The sequence below is a fragment of the Rattus norvegicus genome, chromosome 2, assembly GCF_021556685.1.
Source record: "Rattus norvegicus strain SHRSP/BbbUtx chromosome 2, alternate assembly SHRSP_T2T, whole genome shotgun sequence".
Lineage (NCBI taxonomy): Eukaryota > Metazoa > Chordata > Mammalia > Rodentia > Muridae > Rattus > Rattus norvegicus.
In genome coordinates this window covers 226,125,101-226,148,857 of record NC_141535.1, presented here as the reverse complement: position 1 = coordinate 226,148,857, position 23,757 = coordinate 226,125,101, and the positions used below count along the sequence as shown (strand labels likewise).

At 37.0% G+C, this 23,757-nt stretch overlaps 1 protein-coding gene across 11 annotated transcripts in view; it reads right to left on the bottom strand.

Moving 5' to 3' along the window:
• Positions 1-10,291: 10,291 nt before the first annotated feature.
• Ube2d3 (ubiquitin-conjugating enzyme E2D 3) overlaps positions 10,292-23,757 on the bottom strand; it is a 29,681-nt gene continuing 16,215 nt past the window's right edge. For 4 of the 11 annotated variants that reach the window (XM_087635262.1, XM_087635251.1, XM_087635246.1 and 1 more), the window contains exons 3-9: positions 23,308-23,371; positions 23,180-23,211; positions 18,051-18,128; positions 16,685-16,790; positions 13,853-13,946; positions 13,338-13,387; positions 10,292-11,769 (exon numbers count right to left, since the gene is read on the bottom strand). In XM_087635262.1, coding sequence (XP_087491388.1) covers positions 13,339-13,387; positions 13,853-13,946; positions 16,685-16,790; positions 18,051-18,128; positions 23,180-23,211; positions 23,308-23,371 — 423 coding nt within the window. In that variant the 3' untranslated portion in view covers positions 10,292-11,769; position 13,338. Of the gene's footprint in view, positions 11,770-13,337; positions 13,388-13,852; positions 13,947-16,684; positions 16,791-18,050; positions 18,129-18,370; positions 18,944-23,179; positions 23,212-23,307; positions 23,372-23,757 lie in introns of those variants that run through there. The other 7 variants (XM_087635276.1, XM_087635273.1, XM_087635271.1 and 4 more) reach the window with 4 other exon arrangements.

The following is a 23,757-nucleotide window of genomic DNA, read 5'->3' as shown; positions in this document are numbered from 1 at the left end:
GATACTTTGTAATTTTAATACATTTACTATCAGTGTTCTTGGATTAGCTAGAGGTGAAGGTAAAGAACAGAGACCAGAAAGTGGGTCACAGAGCTTAAGGAGTGAGCAGTGCAAGTAAATGCCCTTAAGCAGGAAGACTTCAGTGTGCCTGACTGCCTTTTAATTCACTTGCAACACTGGCGGGGGAAAATGACACTGTACCAAGCTACAGAGAAAATACCAACAGATTCCAAAGAATTAAGAAAGGGATTACTAGTCATTTTCCTCATTGCTGTGATGTATCCAGTAAAAGCAATTTAAGGAAGTAAGAGTTTATTTGTGCTCACAGTTTGAGGGTACAGCTCATAGGAATGGGGGTCGGGGACATGGTAACAGGAATCAGAGGCAACTGGCCCCATTGTAGTCACAGTTAAAGATCTATTATATATATTATAAGTACACTGTAGCTGTCTTCAGACACACCAGAAGAGGGTATCTGATCCCATTACAGATGGTCATGAGCCACCATGTGGTTACTGGGATTTGAACTCAGGACCTTTGGAAGAGCAGTCAGTGCTCTTAACCACTGAGCCATCTCTCCAGCCCTGTAGTCACAGTTAAAAAGCAAAGAGAAATAAATGTTTCCGCTCGGGCAGCTTTCTCCCGTCATGTACTCCAGGAGCCCAGCCATGAGTGGTGAGCCCACCGTTGGCGGGGGTGGGGTGAGGGGTGGGGAGTGTCTTCCCATCTCAATTAACCCAGCCTAGAACCTCCCTCTCAGACACACCCAGCGACTTCTCACTTCATTAATTCTATATCTCATCAAGTTCATAATTTCAACACTGCATGGCAGTGTTCTCAGAACATGTCAATAAAACTCAATATCGATAATGATGATGATGATGATGATGATGATGATAAAAACAAGCAAGCCAGGCAGCTACACACCTTGAGTTCCAGCACTCCAGAGGCAGAGCCAAGTGGATCTCTGTGAGTTCGAGGCCAGCCTGATCTACATAAGTTCCAGGAGAGCCTGAGCTAAATCAGAAGACACTACCTCAAAACAAAACAAAATGAAAAACAATAAAATACCCCTTTTATTGGTGCAGACCTGTAATCTCAGCTACAGGAGAGGGGGAAGGATCATGATACAAGGCTACTTTAGCTGCAGAGAGTGTTCAAGGCTAGCCTGGGCAGCTTAGTAAGATCCTATCTCAAAATAAAAAGGGAAGTGAGTGCTAGAGATGTGGCTTGGTGTCAGCATATTCATCTACCTCTTGGGAGGCCCTGGGTCTTTATCACAATGTCATCCAAGCAAGCAAGCAACAGTAAAACTGCATTTATAAAACCTATGGGCTAAAGAACTAGGACTGGAGAGATTGGTCAGTGACTAAGAGCACTGCCTGCTCTTCCAGAAGATCTGATCTGGGTTAGATTCCCAGCGCCTACATGGTGTTCCATAACAATCTGAGGCTCCAGTTCCGGGGATCTGATCTGACATCCTCCTTTTGCCCACACACACAAGGCAGGCATGCAGTGCACAGACATACATGCAGGTAAAATAACCATATACATAAAATAAAAATAAATACATTTCATCAAATAACTATGATTTACATTTTAATCATTTTAATTTTTTAATTTAAAGAAAAGAAATAATTCTGGTTTCTGGTCTGGGATGTTAGGAGTGGGCATGATGACTTTCCTTGGTGTTGGGACCAGATATCTGGCAAGGAGCAACTTGAAGAGCCCAAGTTTAAAAGGGCACAGTTGATGGTGGAGAAGGGACAGCACAGCCACAGCAGTAAGCGCACATGCCTGGGACTCATTCCATCAAAAAGCAGTGATAGGAGACAGAGAGATGGCTCAACAGTTAAGAGCACAGACCGTTCTTCCAGAGGTCATGCATGGGCTAAATTCCACTGCTCCACAAGAGAACGTCCCTGTCATCTTTTTTTCTAGATAATTTGCTACTTTTCATCTACTTGCTTTAATTCCCCCACCCCATTCATTCAGCACAATGTCTCAGGTGTTGAATTTTTCCCCTTTATCTTTGAGCTTCAAGTGGGGTTACTCAATCTGTATTTTATATAAATTCTATTTTAGAAAAAAATGAGCCCTTTTCTGTAAAATTTCAAAACTTTCTTTTGCTTCATTCCCACATTTTTTTTAAGAGTCTAAGTTCAATCAGTAAAGAAACACAGTAGGTTAGCTTGGAGTATAATATAAAAATTAACTAAGATAATACATGGCAATAAAAGAAAATTACAAGGGACCTCAGGCTGAGGGAGAGAATCCAAGTCTGCTAACTTGAAAATGGAGATTCAGATCCCTTCAATTGTGCCGAGTATACTCTGTTAGCTAGCAAACAAAACAAAAGGAAAACAAAATATGCATTTAGCCAGGCAGGCCTTGACCAGTCTGGAGTTACCAGGGACAGACCACAGATTGATTATAAACATGGAAGCGGTTGATTTACGACTGGCAATGTCGACTTGCTGCAGGAGTCCAAAGGACGCAGACCCCCTTTAAGATCATTCAGCCTGCACAGAAACTTGCAGGGGGAGCAGAACCTGTAGATCCTTTGGGCAAAGTTAGTATGCATATATCATATCACTGCCCACAGATGACTTTAGGACTGTGGGTGCCCAGGCAACAGGCAGCTCTGTGTAGGCCATGCAAAAACTTGTCAAAGAGGCACAGAGAGGTTATCCTACAGCCAGTGCTGCAAGGACTTGTACATAGACACATACTGGCTCCATACTCCTGCCAGCCAATTCTCAGTTTTTCTAGAGGAAATTTCTAGAGGATCCACCTCCTGCAGTCTCTCTCCAATGTCCTTTATTGAGGAAGTGTAACCATACACCAACTTTAAAGCGCTACCTAGCAAGTGCTCTACCACTGAGCTAAATCCGCAACCCCTATCTTCGTGTTTCTTAAAGGCTTTCTTCATTTCTTGTACTACACTCAAAATTACTTTATATATTGAAGTTCTAATGCCTTCATGAATTACACCTTTCAGGCCATTAAACCTATCTTCTAAGACTAATTATTCAACTTTTTAACCTGTAGAAGTAGTGTGTAGTTTTTATTAGCATTCTACTTGTATCGTGCTCATCATTTCTCTATTTGTGTTGAGAATGTAGATGACTGTGCATGTGTGGAGAGGCACTGGACTGCAAATACATATGCATATATGTGAGCAGGCCACAGGACAGCCTCAGGTGTTGTTCACTCCCAGGAGTCATCTACCTTTATTGAAAAAGGGACCCTGGGATTTGTTGAGTTATGGTTAGCAAGTCCCAGGGACCCAGCCAACAGTCTCTAGTTCCCAGCACTGAGATTACAAGAATGTACCACCACATTAGGAGTTTTACATGTGTGCTGGGTACTGAACGCAGATTTTCATGTTTGTGTAGCAAACTGATCTATCTCCACAGTCCTCTGGTTTTAGTTTAATATACACCATAATGGTTAGGTGCTAAGGTTATGGAAGATGAATATCTCTGCCTAAATCTTTTCTTTTCTTCCATTTTTATTAAGTTGGGTATTTCTTATTTATATTTTAAATGTTATTCCCTTTCCCGGTTTCCAGGCCATCATCCCCCTAACCTCTCTCCCTCCCCTTCTATATGGGTGCTCCCCCAACAATCCTGTACACTGGGGGTCCAGCCTTGGCAGGACCAGGGCTTCCCCTTCCACTGGTGCCCCTACTAGGCTATTCATTGCTACCTATGAATTTGGAGCCCAGGGTCAGTCCATATATAGTCTTTGGGTAGTGGTTTTTCTTTTTCTTTTCTTTTTTTTTTTTTCGGAGCTGGGGACCGAACCCAGGGCCTTGCGCTTGCTAGGCAAGCGCTCTACCACTGAGCTAAATCCCCAACCCCAGTGGCTTAGTCTTAATGAGAATTAGCTTTTTCCTCAAGCTCTTACTTATAAAATGTAGGGATAGTGTTATAATCATACCATAATAAACATACTACAAGTTACTAGGTTTTAAAGTTGATTTATAGGACTGGAGAGATGGCTCAGTGGTTAAGAGTGTCTGTTGCTCTTTCAGGGGACCTGGGCTCAGTTCCAAGCACCCATGTGGTGGGCTCACAACCATCCTATTTCCAGTTTCAAAGGAGATCTGATGCTCTTTTCTGACCTGGGTATCAGGCACATGTGGTGCATTTACCTACTATGCAAAAACATATACACATAAAATAAATATTTTTAAAATTAATTTTTCACATGTTGACATATGTAAAGAATTTATAACAGAAATTGGAAACCAAAAAATTATGGTTTATCTATCCTTTATGCTGATGTATTTTAAAAGGGAGATTGATATAAAAGTAACCATTTAAGATTATAAAGGTTATATTTCAGTGTATTTAATATGTTCCATAGCTATTACTCAGGGCATTTTTATTTTGCACAAAGGAGACTCCTGTTCTTAGTAGACAATCACTTCCCATTTTTCCTTCTTGGTGCCAGGCTCGCATCAGCTGTTTTTGTAGATGTAACTATTCTGATTGTTCATATAATGTGGTGTCTTTAGTTTTGTTTTCTTAATGATTTTAAGATCTAACTACATTCTAGTATCTTATAACTAAAAAACTATTAAAAATAGGAAACTCAAATTCGTTCGTTTCAACCCTTCAGTAGTTATGAAGAAATTCACATGAGGATTCATTCCTACTTGCTTAAATGCTTGTTTTCATCACCCTTGTGGTGTGATTACCCTTGTGATTTCATTGCCTCTTCACTGACGATGTCGTCCAACCTTCTTTCACGATTGCTGGCTATTTGCCCATTTTTTTTTTGGAGAAAATTTTTTTTTTTAACAAATCCTTCATACTTTTGGATTTTTTTAAAAAGATTTATTTATGTGAGTACACTGTCACTCTCTTCAGACAGATCATAAGAGGGCATTGGTTGAGAGCCACCATGTGGTTGCAGGGGATTTGAACTCAGGACCTCTGGAAGAACAATCAGCACTCTTAACCACTGAGCCATCTCTCCAGCCCCATACTTTTGGATTTTAGATTCTTAACATAAAACCTGCAACTGGTTTTTATACTGTACATTTGCACAACTGCTGGCCTTCAATTTGAGTATTCTTCTGCTTGTGCCTATGAAGTGCTAGGATCACAGGTGAGCCTCATCGCCACCCCTGGCTTGGGCTTCAATCCATTCCACGTCAATCCTTCTAGGGTGATGTAAGGCAGAGGCCCAAGCACATTTTTATGTATTTACTTGGCTGTTTCAGTACTTTGTTGGTGTCTTTCCCATGTGAATGGCTTTGCTCTATCATGTGAGATGTGAACTGAGCAGAAACACATGGCTCCTCATTGCTATTTCAAGGCCTATGCTTTTTCCCTCCAATCAACCGTTTTGGTTAGTGTAGCTTTATTAGCTTCTGGTGAGACTAGAAACGTGGTTTGATTCTTTTGCCTTTGACAGAAGTAACACCGAATCTAGATTGCTTTAAACATATTATCTCAACACCTTAAATTGAATACATAAACACAAGATTTCCACCTTTGGACTTAGATTGTTTTCATTTTCAGTGTGCAAGTTTTGCACACCTTTGATAACTTATTCTCAAGTATTGTAATTCCTAGTATTTCACTTGTTATAAAATTTTTGGTTTTTGTATCCTATAACTTTAATTACGTGGTTTGTATGCGAATTCTCTACCAGCTCCACGTCTCTCTCAAAGTTTAACGTCTCCCATTTCAAAGATTATAAAGATTTTTAATGTGGATCATGTGTATATGCCGTACTTGGTAATTACTCACTGAAACCAGAAGAGGGGGTCAAAGTCTTCACAGCTGGTGGTGGGAGCTGCTCATCATGGTTGCTTGGGCTTAAGTGCCCAGTCATCTCTATTATCTTGAAAAGTTGTGCTTTTCAAGGCTACTGTCATTTTCAGTCTGTTGGCCACCAAGTTCTTGTAAGGTACTCTTCAGCTGATTTAGAACCACTTTAAATACTCTGGGTTTTCCAGGACCACCTATTTTGGCTATATTCACCTAAGCCTTACTTCAAATTTTTCTCTAAGGGAATTTTGAGCACAACAGCAAAACTGAAGTTAATAGACTTCTAATTGTAACAAGGATGTGTCCATAGAGAAAATGACACCACTGAAAACACACCTGGGACTTGGAAGAGCTCAAGGAAACTACCTGGGTATGTTTCCTGCTTGATCTTTGTTTTAAATTTTGTTTGGCCTTGAGAATGCTCCTACAGCCCCATAGGGTCTTGCTATGTAAACAAAGCTGGCTTCCAATTTGTGATGGTCCCAACCTCTGCCTCCCAACTATTAAGACAAGTGTGCACAACTGAATCATTTCTTTCAAAAGAGATAACTGACATTTACAAGTTATTCCCAAAATGTTTTATAAAATTGTCCAGTTTGTAATTTGTACTAATAAAAAGTCTATGCTGCGGTTTCATCTACAGTACTCTAGAGCTGAGACTCTTAAACTGAGTCAGAATCCCACATGGTAAGTATGGGGGGGGGGGCACAAACACGATCAACAGTAAACACAAAAACACAGCAACCAAGAGAAAGCAAGGGAGAAAGTTAAGTGCACCCAGTTAAGCCTGCAAGGAATCTGGGTGTTTTTGGCAGTGCTCTCCTGAGTCACTTTACTCCACACTGGTTCTGTGTGCAACATGCACTGCATGTAGCAGGCCACACACAGAGCAAAGGATACCTGTTTTATAAACCTTATCTGCTGTAGTTTTCTACTCTTACAGAAAGTTACCCATGACCACTTCTAGCTCAATCAGCATCATAAAAAAACAGGAATTCGGAATTCTCCTACCACTACCTAGCATGCAATCAATTGTCTGTGTTGTAATGTTTCAGTTTTTAAAACTGGTTATACTTGGCAACTTGTTTAAAAACTGTTGAGGAAATTTGGCTTGAGATTAGGGCAAATTTTCCAACAAGTTGTGAAATGGACCTAAATATACTTATGCCATTATTTGTCTTGTATTTGTGGGTAGCATTCTCACTGCTGCTGATCTGAAATTAAAAACTTCAACTTGATGCTTTACATCTTGTAATCACAATACCCACGCAAGATTCATGCAAAATAAAGACACCCACTTAGATGACTTATCTTTCAAGAATATTTAAAGTTATGTGTTTGGTTTGTATACCTATATACTGTTAAAAAAATTGGGGTGAAAAGCCCTGTTATAGACAGTAAAGGTTATAGTGTAGAAATCTGAGATTGTAACCACACATTGTCATTTAGGTGTAGAAAACTACCTAAAAACATTCAAAGCATTCAATACGAGGGTAACACAGAACCTGCCTTCATGGAGTTTACACTCTAGGATGGACTCAATCAGCATTAAGTATGCCTTTCACACAGGGAAAACAGCGCCAATGCACTCTACAGTTGATACACTGTATAAAATAAAATGGTCAAGAAACGTTGCTGACATTAGAAATGTACATATAAGGCAAAAAGCTGCATATAAAATGTGGTATGAAATTAACATCTGACCATATAGAGGAAGCCCATTATGTGTCTGCAGGGACCAGGGTGAACTTAACCTCTCATACTAGTGATAAGAGAGATCACATAAAGTTTATGTGATATTACAAATGCTACTGGAATACCAGGACTAGAATGGGCATGGTAGTATATACCTTTAACCATAGCAAGAGGCAGGTATGTCGGAGAGTCTAGGGTTATACCAGCCTGGTCTACATTAAGTAAACTCTAGGCTGTCTCAAGTCAACAATACCATGGCACGGCACCATTGGCCAAAACACCATCCATGTGAGGAGACAAGCCAAAACTTTAAAATAGCACTATCACAGTTAGAATGATTTAGGGCAGAACTTTAAGAATAATCATTTTGACTGGAAAGTTAAGATGTCCATTTCAGGTCAGTGCTGTACTTACATTTGAGGCCTAAGAGGCAGTTTTGTCTCCAGAGACTCTAGATAGCCAGGTGTATTACAATAGGATGCCAAGTGATAGACTAGCCCTTTGTTTGGCCTAAACACCAAGGGGCATGAAAAGCATTTGTGATACAATGTGATACAATCCAACTTGGTTGTGATAAATTATTTTTTTTTAAAAAATGAATAAAAGGGGTTGGGGATTTAGCTCAGTGGTAGAGCGCTTGCCTAGCAAGCACAAGGCCCTGGGTTCGGTCCCCAGCTCCGAAAAAAAGAAAAAAAAATGAATAAAAAACGGGCAGACTGAGTGTCTGAGTTAATCATTAAATACCCTTAAAAACAAAAGTCAAAGTAGTAAAGGAACGGGACAAATGGTGGCCAGACTCCCAGTTTCCTTGTCTAAGAAACACTGCACTCTAGAACATTTGTTGCTGCCAAATGCCATTTCCATTTACCATTGATTTTTCCTCACTACACTGGGCAAACTACTTTATTATCTGCATTACAGTACAATTAACACAAACACTAACTCCAAACCTCAACTTACACTGTGAGAAGCGAGGCAATTGGTCTAATGAGTAGACCTCTGTAATAGCTACAAGTATCTACTGTCAGTTACAGACGTTTGCACCATTTGTTGGTCTTTACAAGCTGCTAGGCTCCACATCAGGCCAGACCCACTGGATTGTATTCTAAAATATCAAAATGACCATGGTTCTGAATAGTTTTGAAAGCCACCGAACTACTCCTCCCTATACCCGTTTTCTTTATGACACCAGCTTCAACGTTATATTCAAAACTTGAGGTCATACAGTATTAAATTCAAGTGCAGACTTTATGGTAGCTGGAATTACTGAGTAAGACCAAAGTGTGTTTAAACACAGACTTTAATGGTAACAATTCCTTTAAGCTTAATTAACTTTAGCTATTACAAGTCTTATGCAGATGTCACTACTAGACAACATTTAGTGACTTGCACTGGGTTCCTCATAAAATAGAAGACAAATTCACTGAAAAGTGTAACCAACAGTCATTGAACAGTTATGTGAACATAAAACATGACTAATTTTAGTATTACCCACCCCCAAATCACGAAAACATCATAATCAGCGTTTAAAGTATACTTCAACTAACCCAGTAAATAAAAAGTGAGTGTTTCACTACCCCTGAGACCACTAGTTAACCGTGGTTCATACTTTTAAATGTGAGTACACCCACACAAGGAAACAAACTAGTCATTTAAAAAAAAAAATCTGATTATCACATTGCAAACCTGCCCAAGAAAAAGTCAAAGGAAATTCACCATTAACAGGCCAACTGGACTCTAAAGACAAATTTAAGAATTTATGCATTAAGAGGTATAGGACACACAAAGAGTCTACATCAATATTCAACCTAATACTCACTTTAGTCCTATACCTGGCACTAGTGATGCCATCACACTACTGGGTAGGGTAGAGAGCAAATTCTTGGATTCTTTTGAAAGCCTCATGGGTAACCCCATGTCCAGTGTCCATACATTCAGAATGTTGGTTTTCCAGGTACTCTGTTCTCTTAAACCTGGAGAAGCCTCTATGGCTTATTCCCTTAGAAGCGACATATGAAATGGTGTATTATAAAGCATCAAGTCAAAGATAGAGAACTGGACATACCCATTAATTCTGACAACCAATGGTTTAAGGAAGTCATCTCTGTGAATACCAAAGGTGGTGGTTGGGAGCAATTTGAAAGCCAACTAGAGATCCACTGCTTTATAAAAATGTTTGTCATATCCGGCTTTCAAGACACAGGCCTAATAAAACTGTTTTGAATACAAGTTTCAGAAAGGATTTCTTTTTAAGAGTCAAAGAATACTGTTCTTACCCTTGTGGGAACACTTGATCTGAACCCCAAAGTTTTAATTAGCATGACATTTACCCTGAAGAACCCACAATTTAAGCAAAAGGTAAAATGGGTGTAAGGAGAAATTCATTGGGAAGACTATATAGCTGAATTGGTGTTCCACTGTAAATACTTATTACAGAGTAAAGTCAGACCATCTTCAGAAGGCATGCACCTCACTTCCAGCTTAGAGAAGAACCTTAAGTAACAAATCATGTCCAAATTACATATTTAAATGTTTATAAAAAATTAAGCTTTTACATTTATTTCTAGCTTTCCACATCTGTATGTAGACAAGGAATAAGATTGCACGTACGTAAATATAAGCAGTGCAAAAATATGAAGTGGAAATCACATGTGCTAGAAACCAAATACAAGAAATAAAGCAATGGATAAATCAAAGCTAGAAAAAAGGTTAAACTACAGGTTCAGAATTAGGGTGAAGACTGGTAATGCCCTATTACTATGTAAGGTTTAGTGGCACAGAGAGCACTTGTCAAATAAACAATCCAATAGCATTGACTTTTTTATTCATTCATGTTAAAGTCACCCGAAATGATCTGTTGCATTTAAATGCTCATTAATGTAAATGGCTGAACAAATCCATCTCAATGGATACCAACATCCCACAGTTAAGTCACTTCAACACAGCCTCATGACAACTCCCACACCAAAACAGTACTTTATTTTGTAAATTTTGACCCATTATCACTCCCAAGTTATATATATATATATCTTTTTCAGCTGTTAAGTGTACAAGATGAAGAAAATTTTAGTTAGAAGGGGATGCACCTGGAAAATAAATTTCTTAAACTCCATATACACGTTTCAAAACTGCTGAGTCCCAAGTCCATTTATGAACTCTAGGGCTGCCAGAATCATGTGCAGCGTATTAAAGCTACACTATTTGAATAGCTTATTAATTCTGCATAAATCAGGTCAAGCAATGTGTCAACCTGTTAACAGACTGTGCACTTTAACTGAACATGGCAATATATTCACTCTTTTGAACTTTACATCATCATTTGATGTCAAACAATGAAGCAAATCCCAACAGTATATACAAAAACAGCTTTGCATTTATACAAAGGATTGTTTCCCATACTGATTAATCCAGGCAGCTAACTCATTGGTTTATGCAACTTTATTGAAGAAAAATAAATCAATTACTAGGAGAGCTATTAGTTGATCACTCATCCATTGACAACTCGCATCATTTATTCAGTGCTATATTAAACAGTATTGGAAGATAGATTAACTAATAGCTCCAAGCCTAACAATTTAAATGAAAATTACAAAATGTTTTGAGACCCTATTTTGGAATACAAAGGGTGTTTGACTTCCAATTTCCATTCTCTGTAGAACAAGAACAGGTCATTCCTTTATTGACATGCATAAAATACATCACATTTTCTGTTCTGCTGATGCTATAATTCAATACCAATTCTCCAGCCACATCAGTTATGAGCATAAAGTATATCATGTAACCTCAAATCTCTAACAGTGGAAGGTTTAGACAAGAATGGATGCTGCTGGAATAATGCTGTTTCCTTTGATGTGACAGCTCAGCATCCATCCCCCTCCCCCTCAGATGGCTTCTTCAGCATGTTAGAGCAGTGAGGATTGGTTTAGTCTCATAACCAAGTTAGAGTGAAGACATTGGCCACATAATACACATGCTCCAGTTTTAAAAAAATTTCTGAATCTTGGGCAACTGTTCTCTTGTAACTACTTTACAGTTTCTAAAAGCAGTTATTGTCCAAAGCTGGAAGAACTTAGGTCTTCTCAGATGAGCATGTGAATGAATGGAGGGAGGGAAACAAAAAATAAAATTAAAAAAGATGAGGTCTGATAGGGGAGCAGCCGGATAAGAAAATCAAAAAAGGAACAGTAATTTAAAGTTTATTCCAGCTATAATGCAGGTTATTCTGACTTTAAGGTAGCATCACATGGCATACTTCTGAGTCCATTCCCGAGATATTCTGTTGTACCTGTAAATAAACAAACAAGCTATTTAAAAAATAAAATTAAAATAAAGAACTATTAGTATTGTAAAGGCAAGGAAAATATTTCTATTTTACCTCTGGATTCATTTTACATCACCTGTAAAGGCTATGGTTAGAACAAAAGTCAACAAGGGACAGAAATAGCAACATTGGCATTCAAAAGCAGTGGTGGAAATAGCCATGAAGTGTTATCTTAATAAACACAGTGGTGCTGAGACTGGGAGGGTTACAAAGACCTCTCCACCATTATACCAAGGTAGTATTCTATCAAGCTTCCAAGTTGGTTGTACATGCTGACACATTATAGTATGCATACACATGTTATATGTATCAATACAAATTTTGGCTAATGCTAGAACGATGCTTACTCTCAGTTACTGAAAAACTGAATCTGAAACTGAGAGATCAAGAAGTCAGTTGGGTATTGAGAGAAAGTGCCTTTGAAACTTAGGCAGAGAATAATACATTAAAACAGATGATTAAAAACAATGGACTTTATGTTAAATAAAAGTTTAGTAGCAGTGATTGCTACTAATCTTCACTGAGATCTACTGAGGAATGGCAATCTCTAGGAGTGCAACCACAGTTTGGTTAAAAAAGATCAACAGCGGGCTGGAGAGGTGGCTCAGTGGTTAAGAGCACTGACTGCTCTTCCAGAGGTCCTGAGTTCAATTCCCAGCAACCACATGGTGGCTCACAACCATCTGTAATGGGATGCTCTCTTCTGAAGTGTCTGAAGAGAACTACAGTGTACTAACATATAAATAAAATAAATAAATCTTAAAAAAAAAAAAAAAAAGATCAACAGCTAACTCATCCGAGACCCAGGCTGATCACTGAGGAATATCACCAGTACTGACAAATACCATCTCCATCCACAACCCTACTATAGAACACTATTATAATACAGGATACTTTACCCCAACCAAAAAAGTGACAATACCTAAGAAATGAGTACATAATAAACAGGGGAAAACTTAGTTTCACTATAGTTTCATCTCAAACCAAGTAATAGAGTTCAACTCTTTGAAACAGCTCAACATATAAAAACTCTACCAATTTAGAATTATGGCATTTAGAAAACCCTCTTCAAACAGCCAGCATTTTAAAACAAACTTGTTTTGGTTTAGCATACAAAGAGCCACAGAATACAGCTAACATTAATGCATGCTTGTCAGTAACTGGAGGTTTAAGTGTTTCCCTTTATATTACTAGTATCTTCCTGGTAAAATCCGGAGTAAAACCACCACATTTCATATAGTATTGACACAAAATGTTTAAATTTAAACATAATGGTAATTTAATGAAGGATAAAGATAATTTATACTTCTACTTCTTACTAAAGCTATATAACTGCTTTGCCATGCAAGAATCCCAAGCAGTAGTGAAGACAAAGTATAACTTCCAAAAAACAGATCAAGCAGTTAAGTAGTTTTCAGGAAACTGCCATGTCTTGTTGCCTTTGGTTGGTTAGTATAGTGCTTCAGAGCATGCGGCACTCAAGTGCTGGCAGTACCATAAAGAAGCGCACCATAGAGTGCAGATCCTCTTACCCTACAACATAGCGTATTTCTCTGTCCACTCTCTTGCTAACCTATTGTACCTAATTGAATAAGCACACTTAGCATTAATTATAACATATGAAAGTTAAATGGTTAAGCTGAACATAAAGATAAATCAAATTATTGATAGATTTAGACCAAAATTTTTACATTAGTATTTTTTTTTCTTTCTTGGCCTTTTTTTTCCTTTTTGAGAGAAACACACGAGTTTATTTCCCAAAACTGAATAATTAAGCAAGGTTTTAACACATTAGAAAACAAACACTTCAAAGGAGCCACTATCACATAATGCTATGATCATTTATTTGGCAGGGTCTCATTAGGTAACCTAGACTAGCTTCAAACTTCTAATTACGCTGGCCCTTACCGCTTCTAATTGTATTTTAGTAACTAGCTTAACAGGACAAATATAAAAAGGTACTGTCACAAACTTCAGCAGAAATAAAGCTCAACTCACTAAGTAAAACTACTGTTCATAGCCACTCATCAAACAACTGCATACTTACTTGTCTCTGTCTGTTTTATAGATCCGTGCAATCTCTGGCACTAGGGGGTCATCTGGGTTTGGATCACATAGCAGTGAACAAATGGATAAAAGAACTATATATAAGGAGGAAGAAAAAAATCCAATTTCAGGTGTTTAGACAAGCAAATAGTAGACCTCTAGACCTCATAATTTTATTACTCTGCACTATCCCCAGAGAGTTCTACAATTAAGTTTTTATAAATAAATAGTATTAAAAATGAAACCTCTGATAGCACCAAAGTCAGTAATGATTAGGCCAAATATAGGTTTTTAAAGGTAGTAGTCAAACGACATCCTATCAGTTTGGTTCTTAAAGAATTGGGGTGGAGGATTGGGGGGGGTGGAAGAGGAAGAGGAACCCTATGTAAGAGACATCAAAATTTAAGGATTTTCTTAGTACTTTCAGGGGATATAAAACTCTAGTACTGTAATAGAGTCAAGGCTTAGAAAAAACAAACACCAAAACCGAGGAAAACAAAACAAAAACAAACAGACCCATTCTTTGTTCTACCTTAGAAAAGTTTCTCAAAAAACTACGAGAGCTGCTTTATTTCTTTGAGTAAGAAATGAAAAACAATGTCCCTAGAGACTGGTGCAAATGACAGTGTTTCTGTAGTGCAGGGTGAAGCTTCAGTTCTCTTACTCTGGCCTGTTCTGGATACAGACTTAGAAAATGCCAAGTATTGTACAATACAGATTTTTTGAATGCCTATTACACTCTAGGCGCCTATATCAACACAAGACTATGTGGTATGTAAATGCTTGAAGTAGTTTGATGAAATTTTATCCTGTAAAATTTGATAAATGAAAATGAAAAATAACTCATAGCTGCAAATACAATGTCAAATTCAAATGAGTGGGCTAAGTAAAATTATAGAATATAGTAACTAGAAAAGGTTAGCGTTTCTTATTCTGACTTGTCAGCTTAAAAATCTGTCAAAAAGCAAGTTAACTTTTAAGAACAAAACAAAATCCCCATCAATTCAGTCTGCATTTGTAGAAATACAACGCAGAATTAAGAGTACATCCTAGCAGAGGGTGGGAAAACAGGAACACCTGGCGTTTAGATTATGAAACACGAAGAGATTAAAAATCCAAAGAAGTTAAAAAATTAGTCCCAAAACTGTAAATTCTTAAAAGAATAAAAATAGGGGCTTGGCTCAGTGGTTAAGAGCAATGACTGCTCTTCCAGAGGTCCTGAGTTCAATTCCCATAAACCACATGATGGCTCACAACCATCTGTAATGAGATGTGGTGCCCTCTTCTGTGTCTGAAGACAGTTGTCTGGGTAACTCACATACAGAAAATAAAGTAATCTAAAAAAAAAAAAAAAAAAAAAAGGAAAATACTGCCAAATCCATGTAAAGATTCAAAAGCATTGAACAAGTATATGGAGAAATGCCTGTGTGGTTAACATACTTGCTTCACTCTGTATTTACCTTTACCAAACTCAAAAAACATTTTGGTAAAAAGCTAATGACTATTCCAAAATTTTAAAAATGTTGAACTACAGGACTGAGCCTGAAAACAGTTAAAACATCAAATAACCCTAAGATTATAACCACTCGCATTAAAAATGTGATTCTAATATAAAAAAATTAATTACTAAAAGGCAGTCTCATCCTTAAAATGTTTTGTGTACAATTTAATTTGCAGAGTGGAATGTCAAAAAACATTTGTCATTCAGAATTCAGAAGGGAACAAGGAACTTTCTCCATCTAGGGTATACTAGAGATCTAGAATGTGTCAGGTATAACAGACTGAAGTACAAGATCAGTCTTTATGTAACAGTCTCTCCCCAAATTCCCTATTTCACAATTACTAGACACAGAACAACATAGTTAAGAACAGCCAACTGAAGACAGGTTAAAAAACATATGGAAAATCTATACCAGATGTGTTAGAGTAGAAAGCTATAAAGATTTAAATGGCATACATAGTGCCTGACTATATTTTCCTATTCTCACGAAAAAGATGGCCCAACAGTTACAGGCACATACTGTTTGTACAGAGGTTTGATTTCCAAGCTCCCACTTCTCGGTGCCCTCACAAACTGCTCCTGGGGATCTGGCATTATCTTCTGGACTCTAAGACATCGCATTCATATGCACATTACCGCCCACAATTAAACAGTTTAGTACCAAAGAACAGTTTATTAAAAGCTGGGAACAGCTAGCTATGTGTGCTTGTACCCTAGCATTGGTGGGTAGAGACAGGCAGACACTGAGTTACTGTGAACTTCTGGTTTAATGACAGAACCTACATAAATGAATAAAAGTAGAGAAGAGAAAGACACTTCTGGCTTCTATATGCATGAGATATACACTAAAAATAAACTTTGCTATTACATGAAAATAACTTACTAGGCAAATGCCCTACCAACATAATCTTAACTTTTGACAAAAATCCCCTTAAAGTTTATTTTTACTGATGAAGCAATAACTACCCCCAAACACCCAGACCCACTTTATTTTATTTTTTTTAAGATGGTAGTCTGGCCTCAGATTCATTATGCAACCAAGGATGATCTTGACTTTAAATCTTCTGCCCCTACTCCCAAGACGTGTTATTGTTTAGGCATGTGCCACACCTGATTTATAGAGCACTGGGGGGCTGGGGTCTGGATTAAACAGTGGACTTTGTGCATGCGAAGCAAACATGTTAGACCAACTGAGCTACATTCCTAACCTTGTAAGAACTTTCAATTAAAATGCTGGCATAGCAAAAATATTATCCAAGCAGAAGTCTAAAGCCCCTTAACTACTAGAAAGTTGCAGTAACTGAAAACTATTACAGTGAAACTACATTTTACCTTTAGAAATAGTTAAAGCAGGAGACCACTGTGATCTTAGAATATCAAGACAAATGCTGCCATTACTGTTAATATTTGGATGATAAATTCTTGTTGTAAATGCAACCTAAAAAACAAACCACGTGACACAACCTTTAGATAGCTTTCACAAATAAAAACAAGTACCCTATTTTTAAAATGCAAGGCTTAAAATTACTAAGTCTCACTAGTGGTCGTAGTAATGAGAGATTATAAAGGAGAATCAAATATAAATATAAAGGAACAGATCAAAGCAATTTCAACAGAATCAATTTTAGATAATAAAAGCTAATTTTAAAAAGTCAACATCAGCCTCAGGGGGCAAAATGTCATTAACTAAGCTTTGAAGGTTAACTCTAATAGTAGAACTTAACTATCAAAAGGTAATCTGTGGAAGGGTATTTAGGATACAGGTATATATTCAAATTATATTTCCACTGCTGAGCACTGTGCTTTTAACATGACTAAAGATGGTTAGAAAAACACTGTAATTCAATGCAGTTATTTTCTAGTTACCATGAATTTGAACTAACAGTTCTGAGGGGGGTGGGGGAATCAAGGACTCTGAACTCATTACTCTATTGCTTTTCTAGTTACCATGAATTTGAACTAACAGTTCTGAGGGGGGTGGGGGAATCAAGGACTCTGAACTCATTACTCTATTGCTTTTCTAGTTACCATGAATTTGAACTAACAGTTCTGAGGGGGGTGGGGGAATCAAGGACTCTGAACTCATTACTCTATTGCTTTTCTAGTTACCATGAATTTGAACTAACAGTTCTGAGGGGGGTGGGGGAATCAAGGACTCTGAACTCATTACTCTATTGCTTTAGTCTACAGAATACCAGGACTGAAGGTGTTGTTATGGATCCAGCAACCAAGCTTTTCACAGTGTAGTCACCTAAGTGCACTAAGCAATAGGACATTTGGTAACATATAGGGCAAGTTGATTCTACAGCTCAGCTTACCAGATTCCAACACTTAGCATAACTAATAGAAATACTTGAGCCTTACAACTTCAAAAAGGCAAATCTGTTTTACATTTAGAGTTCAAATCTCTAATTTTTAGAAGTTAGAATAAACCATCAAAGTAACAAACACTTCAGTATGTGGTATACTGCTAACCTTTAACTCTTAGAAAGTAGATGAAAAAGTTCTAGAATAGTCTTTAGCAGGAATTATTATCCACACAAATGCAGCTCATTTCTCTATGTATTACTTATTTTTATTTAACATCCAAACATACAAGGCTTAAGCCTCAATTATACAGAAACCTAAATTTTTATGAGCATTATATTCTTCTAAAACAATCTACAAACTAACAGATTTTTGGAAGGACAATACTTGCCTTAGGTGGTTTGAAGGGGTAGTCTGTAGGAAAATGAATTGTCAAAAAGAATACACCACCTTGATATGGGCTGTCATTCTGTGAAGAGAAAAATAGGCTTAATATGTCAAAATAATTCCTTTAAAAAAAGAGATAGTTAAACTGATAAATGTACTTGCCACACAAGTCTGGTAACTTGAGTTCAACCCTTAAAACCCATATACAAAGGTGACAGGAGAGAATGGACTTCAGTTTGTCCTGTGACTTCTATTCACGTCATAATATGCACACATCCACACCCACACAATGAACACCTACTTCAAGCAGTAATTAAAGTATACCTTCAAGAGGCAGAACATCTGACAAAGATGACTTTCCAATTGGTATCTTGAAATTCGTTCATAGAACCACAAAAAATTTTCTTCTAAACTTAATACAATCTATCATACTCTTGAAAGCCAACAGCTAGAAAAAAAAATTTCAAACTACCAGTGCCCTTTTCTCCTTTGTTCATTACAATGTTTACATAAATATTTAACCATGCTATGTAAAGATTTGAAACTTTCTGTTTTAATAAAAACAAAACAAAAAACCCACAAAAAACCGAAAACAACAAAACGAGAAATAGACACCACTATTTACATTCTATTAAATATAATAGACCAAAAGATATAGTCATTAGAGAGTACAAACAATAAATTATAAACGGGAGTTTAACTCTTAAAACCACTAAATTCAGTAACTGCCTCTAAAGTTCACAAGAATTTATCTAAAGAGATGTCCTAAAAGTTATTTAAACTAAGCTATCAGAATTGCTACTTGCAAAAAAATGCATGTATGATTTATGGATTTCTCAATTTGCTAGTTCTATGTGTCAGAAAAAAAAGTGAACATGGTTCATTAACTTCAAATCCTCTAGAAAAATTCATTGGTTTGATACAAAGACTTATAAATGCAATTTTAACATGAGTAATACAAAGGGCTAAACAAAACATACAACACATGCACAGAAAAACTATTATTTGAATCCTAGTTTTAGTTTTTTCTTCTTTAGGTATATGGATATCTTGCCATTTAAAAAAAAAAAAAGCCTATGTGCGTGCAGGGCCTGCAAAGGCCAGGAAAGTGCAACAGAGACTCCTGGGACTGGAGTTAATAGATAGTGGTTGTGAGCTCTCAAGGAGGTAATGGGAATCAAGCTTCACCCACTCCTCTACTGCTCTTAATCACTGAATCATCTCTTCAGCCCCCAAGACCTACTGTCTTTTGTTTGTTTTGGTTTTATTGTATTGGGGATTCAACATAAGGCTAAGTCCATGCTAAGTAGGAAGTCACTTTACCTCCAAACTATGCCCACACATTAAAACAATTTGTTTTCTCAGTCAAGATCTTGCTATCCCAGGCTCATCTGCTTTATTCTTCACAAACAAAGGCGTTACAGATAGAGGTCTTTAGTGCTCTCTGTAAAATGCTCATTGAACGACAATACCCACCTAACACTGCAACACACAAAAACTACATTGGGGAAAACAAAACAAAACACCCCCCGAAAAAACAAGGTATACAGAATGTGACCTGAATTATTTGACATGAGTATATTTAAGATTTCTAGGTTTCCCACAACCGTATGTTAATTCAAGGACTTCTGAATAACCATCCACAGGGCTGGTGGGTGAGGTGGCTCAGTTGGGAAAGACAGCATTGTTTCTATACCAGCTGACCAGAATTTAATCCTTAGAATCCACAGGGATGGTAATGGCTCAAAGGAAGAGGTTATCATTAACTTTCCCATAGGTACCACGGCACACCCATACTCAAGGCATAAATAAAATTTCATTAAAAAAAAAATCTACTGCTGAAATTTATAGGTAAAGCAAAACACTAAAACAACAAACAAAAAAACAACTTAAAGGGTAAAACCTCAACAAGACACTGAAATCCCACCCTATTAAGACAAAACCCCAAAGGGAACAAAAATAATGGGCATTTTGAGCAACTTTTATCAAATTTTAAATCTCAGATTTGAATAGATTTAGAATCCTAAGTTTTGTTCCTATTAACTTTTGTTCTCTAAGTATTTGTTCTCTATGACATTCAATAATTTTGCATATGTCTACAGATCCATTCTCATTAACCTCTGACCCCCTCATGTTTTACAGTTTTCATTTTCTTCTGTACTGTATCTATTTACTTCTGGGCACATTTTCAAGCCTACTAAATATACTTGTCTACTTGATGAGATGCATTCAAATCTCAAACTTCTGTGTCAATCCCATTCTTCCTAAAGCACAAGAGAAAACAGAAAATAGGGGTCTCATACATGATTCTTTTATTTTCATTTGATTCACAGTCCTAAGAACTCAAAGATTGCCAGGCATCATGGCTTCTTAATGCTTATCATCCAAGTGCTTTGAAGCTGAGGCAAGAGGTTGCTTGGGAGTCTGAAGGCAGCTCAAGGCCAAAGGTTATAATTTCTAGGCCAGCCTTGGTTACATCTTAAAGTGAAGTCACACACACACACACACACACACACACACACACACACACACACACACACACACACACACACACACACTCACTCTCACACTCTCTCACACACTTAAAAATTTCTTGAACTAGCTGCTTCTTTTTGGCCACTGCTATTTTAGCTTAAAAAGAAAAAGTTTCACACATCACATTAACTGTGATAGTATAAAATAAAATGTGAAGTTGGATCAATAACCCTTATAAACTGATAGATTATCTCAGATTTCCTCATTTATAGTTGATTATCCTCTGTCCATTACTGACAATAGTATAATGCCGCAGACTAAGGCGGAAGTTATTGTTTCCAAATCTTTTTCTGCCAACTACCTTTTTTTTTTTCTTTTTCCTTTTTTTTCAGAGCTGGGGACTGAACCCAGGGCCACTGAGTTAAATCCCCAACCCCATCCCAACTACCTTTCAAATTAAAGAAAAAGCTAACCACACGAGACAGGTAACTTATTTCTGATGATATGAAGCATTAATGGGAATGGCACTTCTTTACTCTTTGTAGTTCCAATTATTTTTAGAAAAAAACAAAACAAACAAAAAACAGCAAATGCCATAGTTACTTCAAGCATTTATGTGTGAATTTTCAATTGATCCAGGGGCATTTGAGTATAATAATATTCAAGCTTCCTTTTACAGAAATTTAAGTAAAAATTAAAAAAACAACTCCCCCCCAATCTCTACACACAATGTGACCTAAGGTAGTACTCCAAAGGAAAACATTACCCAGATGCAGTGGACAACCTGCAACTTATGTGATATCACTGCCCCACTCAGCTTTTAACTGCATTTCACAAAGACATGCTTAGAAGCCAAAACACAAATTCTTTTTAGTGTAGTCACTACAGCTAAAAAGTATGAATGAAATGGGCCCAGGACAACAGGCATATAAGCCACTAAAAAAGAGACAGTAGCTATTGTCCCATTGCTAAATCATTATGTCTGTGCAGTGACAGTGTCTAGTTAGAGGGGCAAATTTCCCAAGCAACAAATTTAACAATGTCAAACATTCTTAGTAAACAAGTCACTGTGTAACTGTCAAGAACATATTCAAGTGTGATTAAAACAAAAGGACACTTTTAAATAAGAAAAACCAAAAACAAAGACCTGTGGCCTTTGTAGCTAAACCAATACCAGCCTGTTCCCATGATTTAAATTTTAGTCTACTTTTGATTCTAACATTTCACAAGTACTCTTGGACTACTGGTCAAAGTCATGAGTTTCTCCTACTATGTGTTTTATTACTTGAGTATCTCACACTCTAATATGTCAATTACCTGATTCCCAATATTACAGTCCCTGAAGGCTGACAGAAACTATGGTTTAGTCGTACCTTTACCCTCACCATACAGCAGGTGCTTGCTCACTTTTCATCGAGCTACAAATGAGTAAGGTTATTAAAACCAGGTTGTTAAGGTGACTCATGCGTATTAATTCTAGCTTTCAGGTCCTAAGGTGGGAGGGAATGAAAATTTGAGGACACCCTAGATTACAGCATTACTACAACTCTGTTTAAAACAAAACATACCCTAAATAAGCCAGTAACTTTTTTTTAAAAAAATCAAGAAATCTGAACTAGATGTGAATGTTCAATCCTGAAATATGGGTAATCAGAATGCTGAGGAAAGAATTCAAGAGAAACCAACCAGAGACTGCGGTCTCAAAAAAAAAAAAAAAAAAGTCAATCCAAGGGTGCAGGAAATGGCTCCATGAGTAAGGAAGGAAGCTTGCCACTAAGTCTGACAACTAAGCTCAATCCCTGTGACCTATACAGAAGTAGAGAGCTGACTTTTCCAAGTGATTCCCTGATCTCTGAACATGTACAATAAAATAAACACACTTAATAGGTTTTTTTAAAAGTCAATTTAAACCTGGAAAGTATTTGCTAACCCATCTAACTACTCACTTACTAGGTCAAACTTTTCCAAAAATATTTTCGTTTAGAATTATTAATATTACCTAGTGACTATTTTTTTCCTACCCAGTACAGTATTTACATTACTGCTCCCCCACACCCCCTGACAAAAGAAACTAAGATATACAATAAAACTCAGAGACCCTAAAATTCCTTTTAACCTTATTCAAAGATGTTTTAGATCAATCTAATCTCTGAAAACACTAAGGTGGTTATTCACAATCCTGAACATTCAGTTACCCAGCATACAGTTTATTTACACAGGATAGAAAGGAATCTTGGTACATTCAAAATATTAAGTTCTACCTAAATAGATTAAAATTTTGTATAAATTTCTAGGTTTACAAAAAAAAATTAACCAAAAGAACATGATTACTGTAGATTCATTCTTGGTAGTTGTGGTGCTTTGAGTAGAATCCTTCCTTCTAGAGAAGCTCAATAACTGCTTTTCATTAGAAAACTAAGACTGAGGCAAAACAAGGGATTTTGTGGATGCAGAGATGGTACCCCAGGATATAATCAGAGGTGCACATTTAAGGAACAACATTTCATTTTCTTTAAAGAGCAGTGTTAATTAATATGCTATATCAGAAATATATTAAGTAACTATGTATGAAGGCCAAAGACTAAAATTGTGATAAAGAGAATGCTGGATTTCCAATGAAAAGCAAAACTGGAGAGAAAAAAAAAAAGGAATACTTACAGGTCCCATAATTGTGGCTTGCCAATGAAACACTAGAAAGAGGAAGAAGGAGAACAAAACAAATACTTCATTATCCCAAAAACATAACAACCTTCTGAAATTAGTCATTAAAAAGACACTTCACTTACTGTCATCTCCAACTGGACCTGCAGAACATTGTGCTGGAGGGTCACGGGCCAAATCACTAAGTTCCTAAACCAAGACAGAAAATGGTAGTTTATGTAATCTAAAATTTATGAAAAGATATGCATTTAAGTATCAAACCTTTAAAAATCCCATTTAAAGGGACATAAAAATCACTGAAACAAGGACAATGTCAGAGGGGAGAAAGAAACCCTAAGTATTCTTAAATCCAGCTCCTGAAATACAGAAAGACGCTTTGCTAAGCATTATGTTTAACATACATATACTAAAACAGTCACCTTGGCAGGCATGTGTTTGTATCGTTAGACTTTTTTTTTTTTAAAAAACCATACTAAAGATAGATGATCTCTGAACAAAAAAAGAAGTAGCAATAAAGTTTATAAACTTAGGCAAGGCTACATCAAAATGTCTTTTGATGAACTAACTTTTCAGAC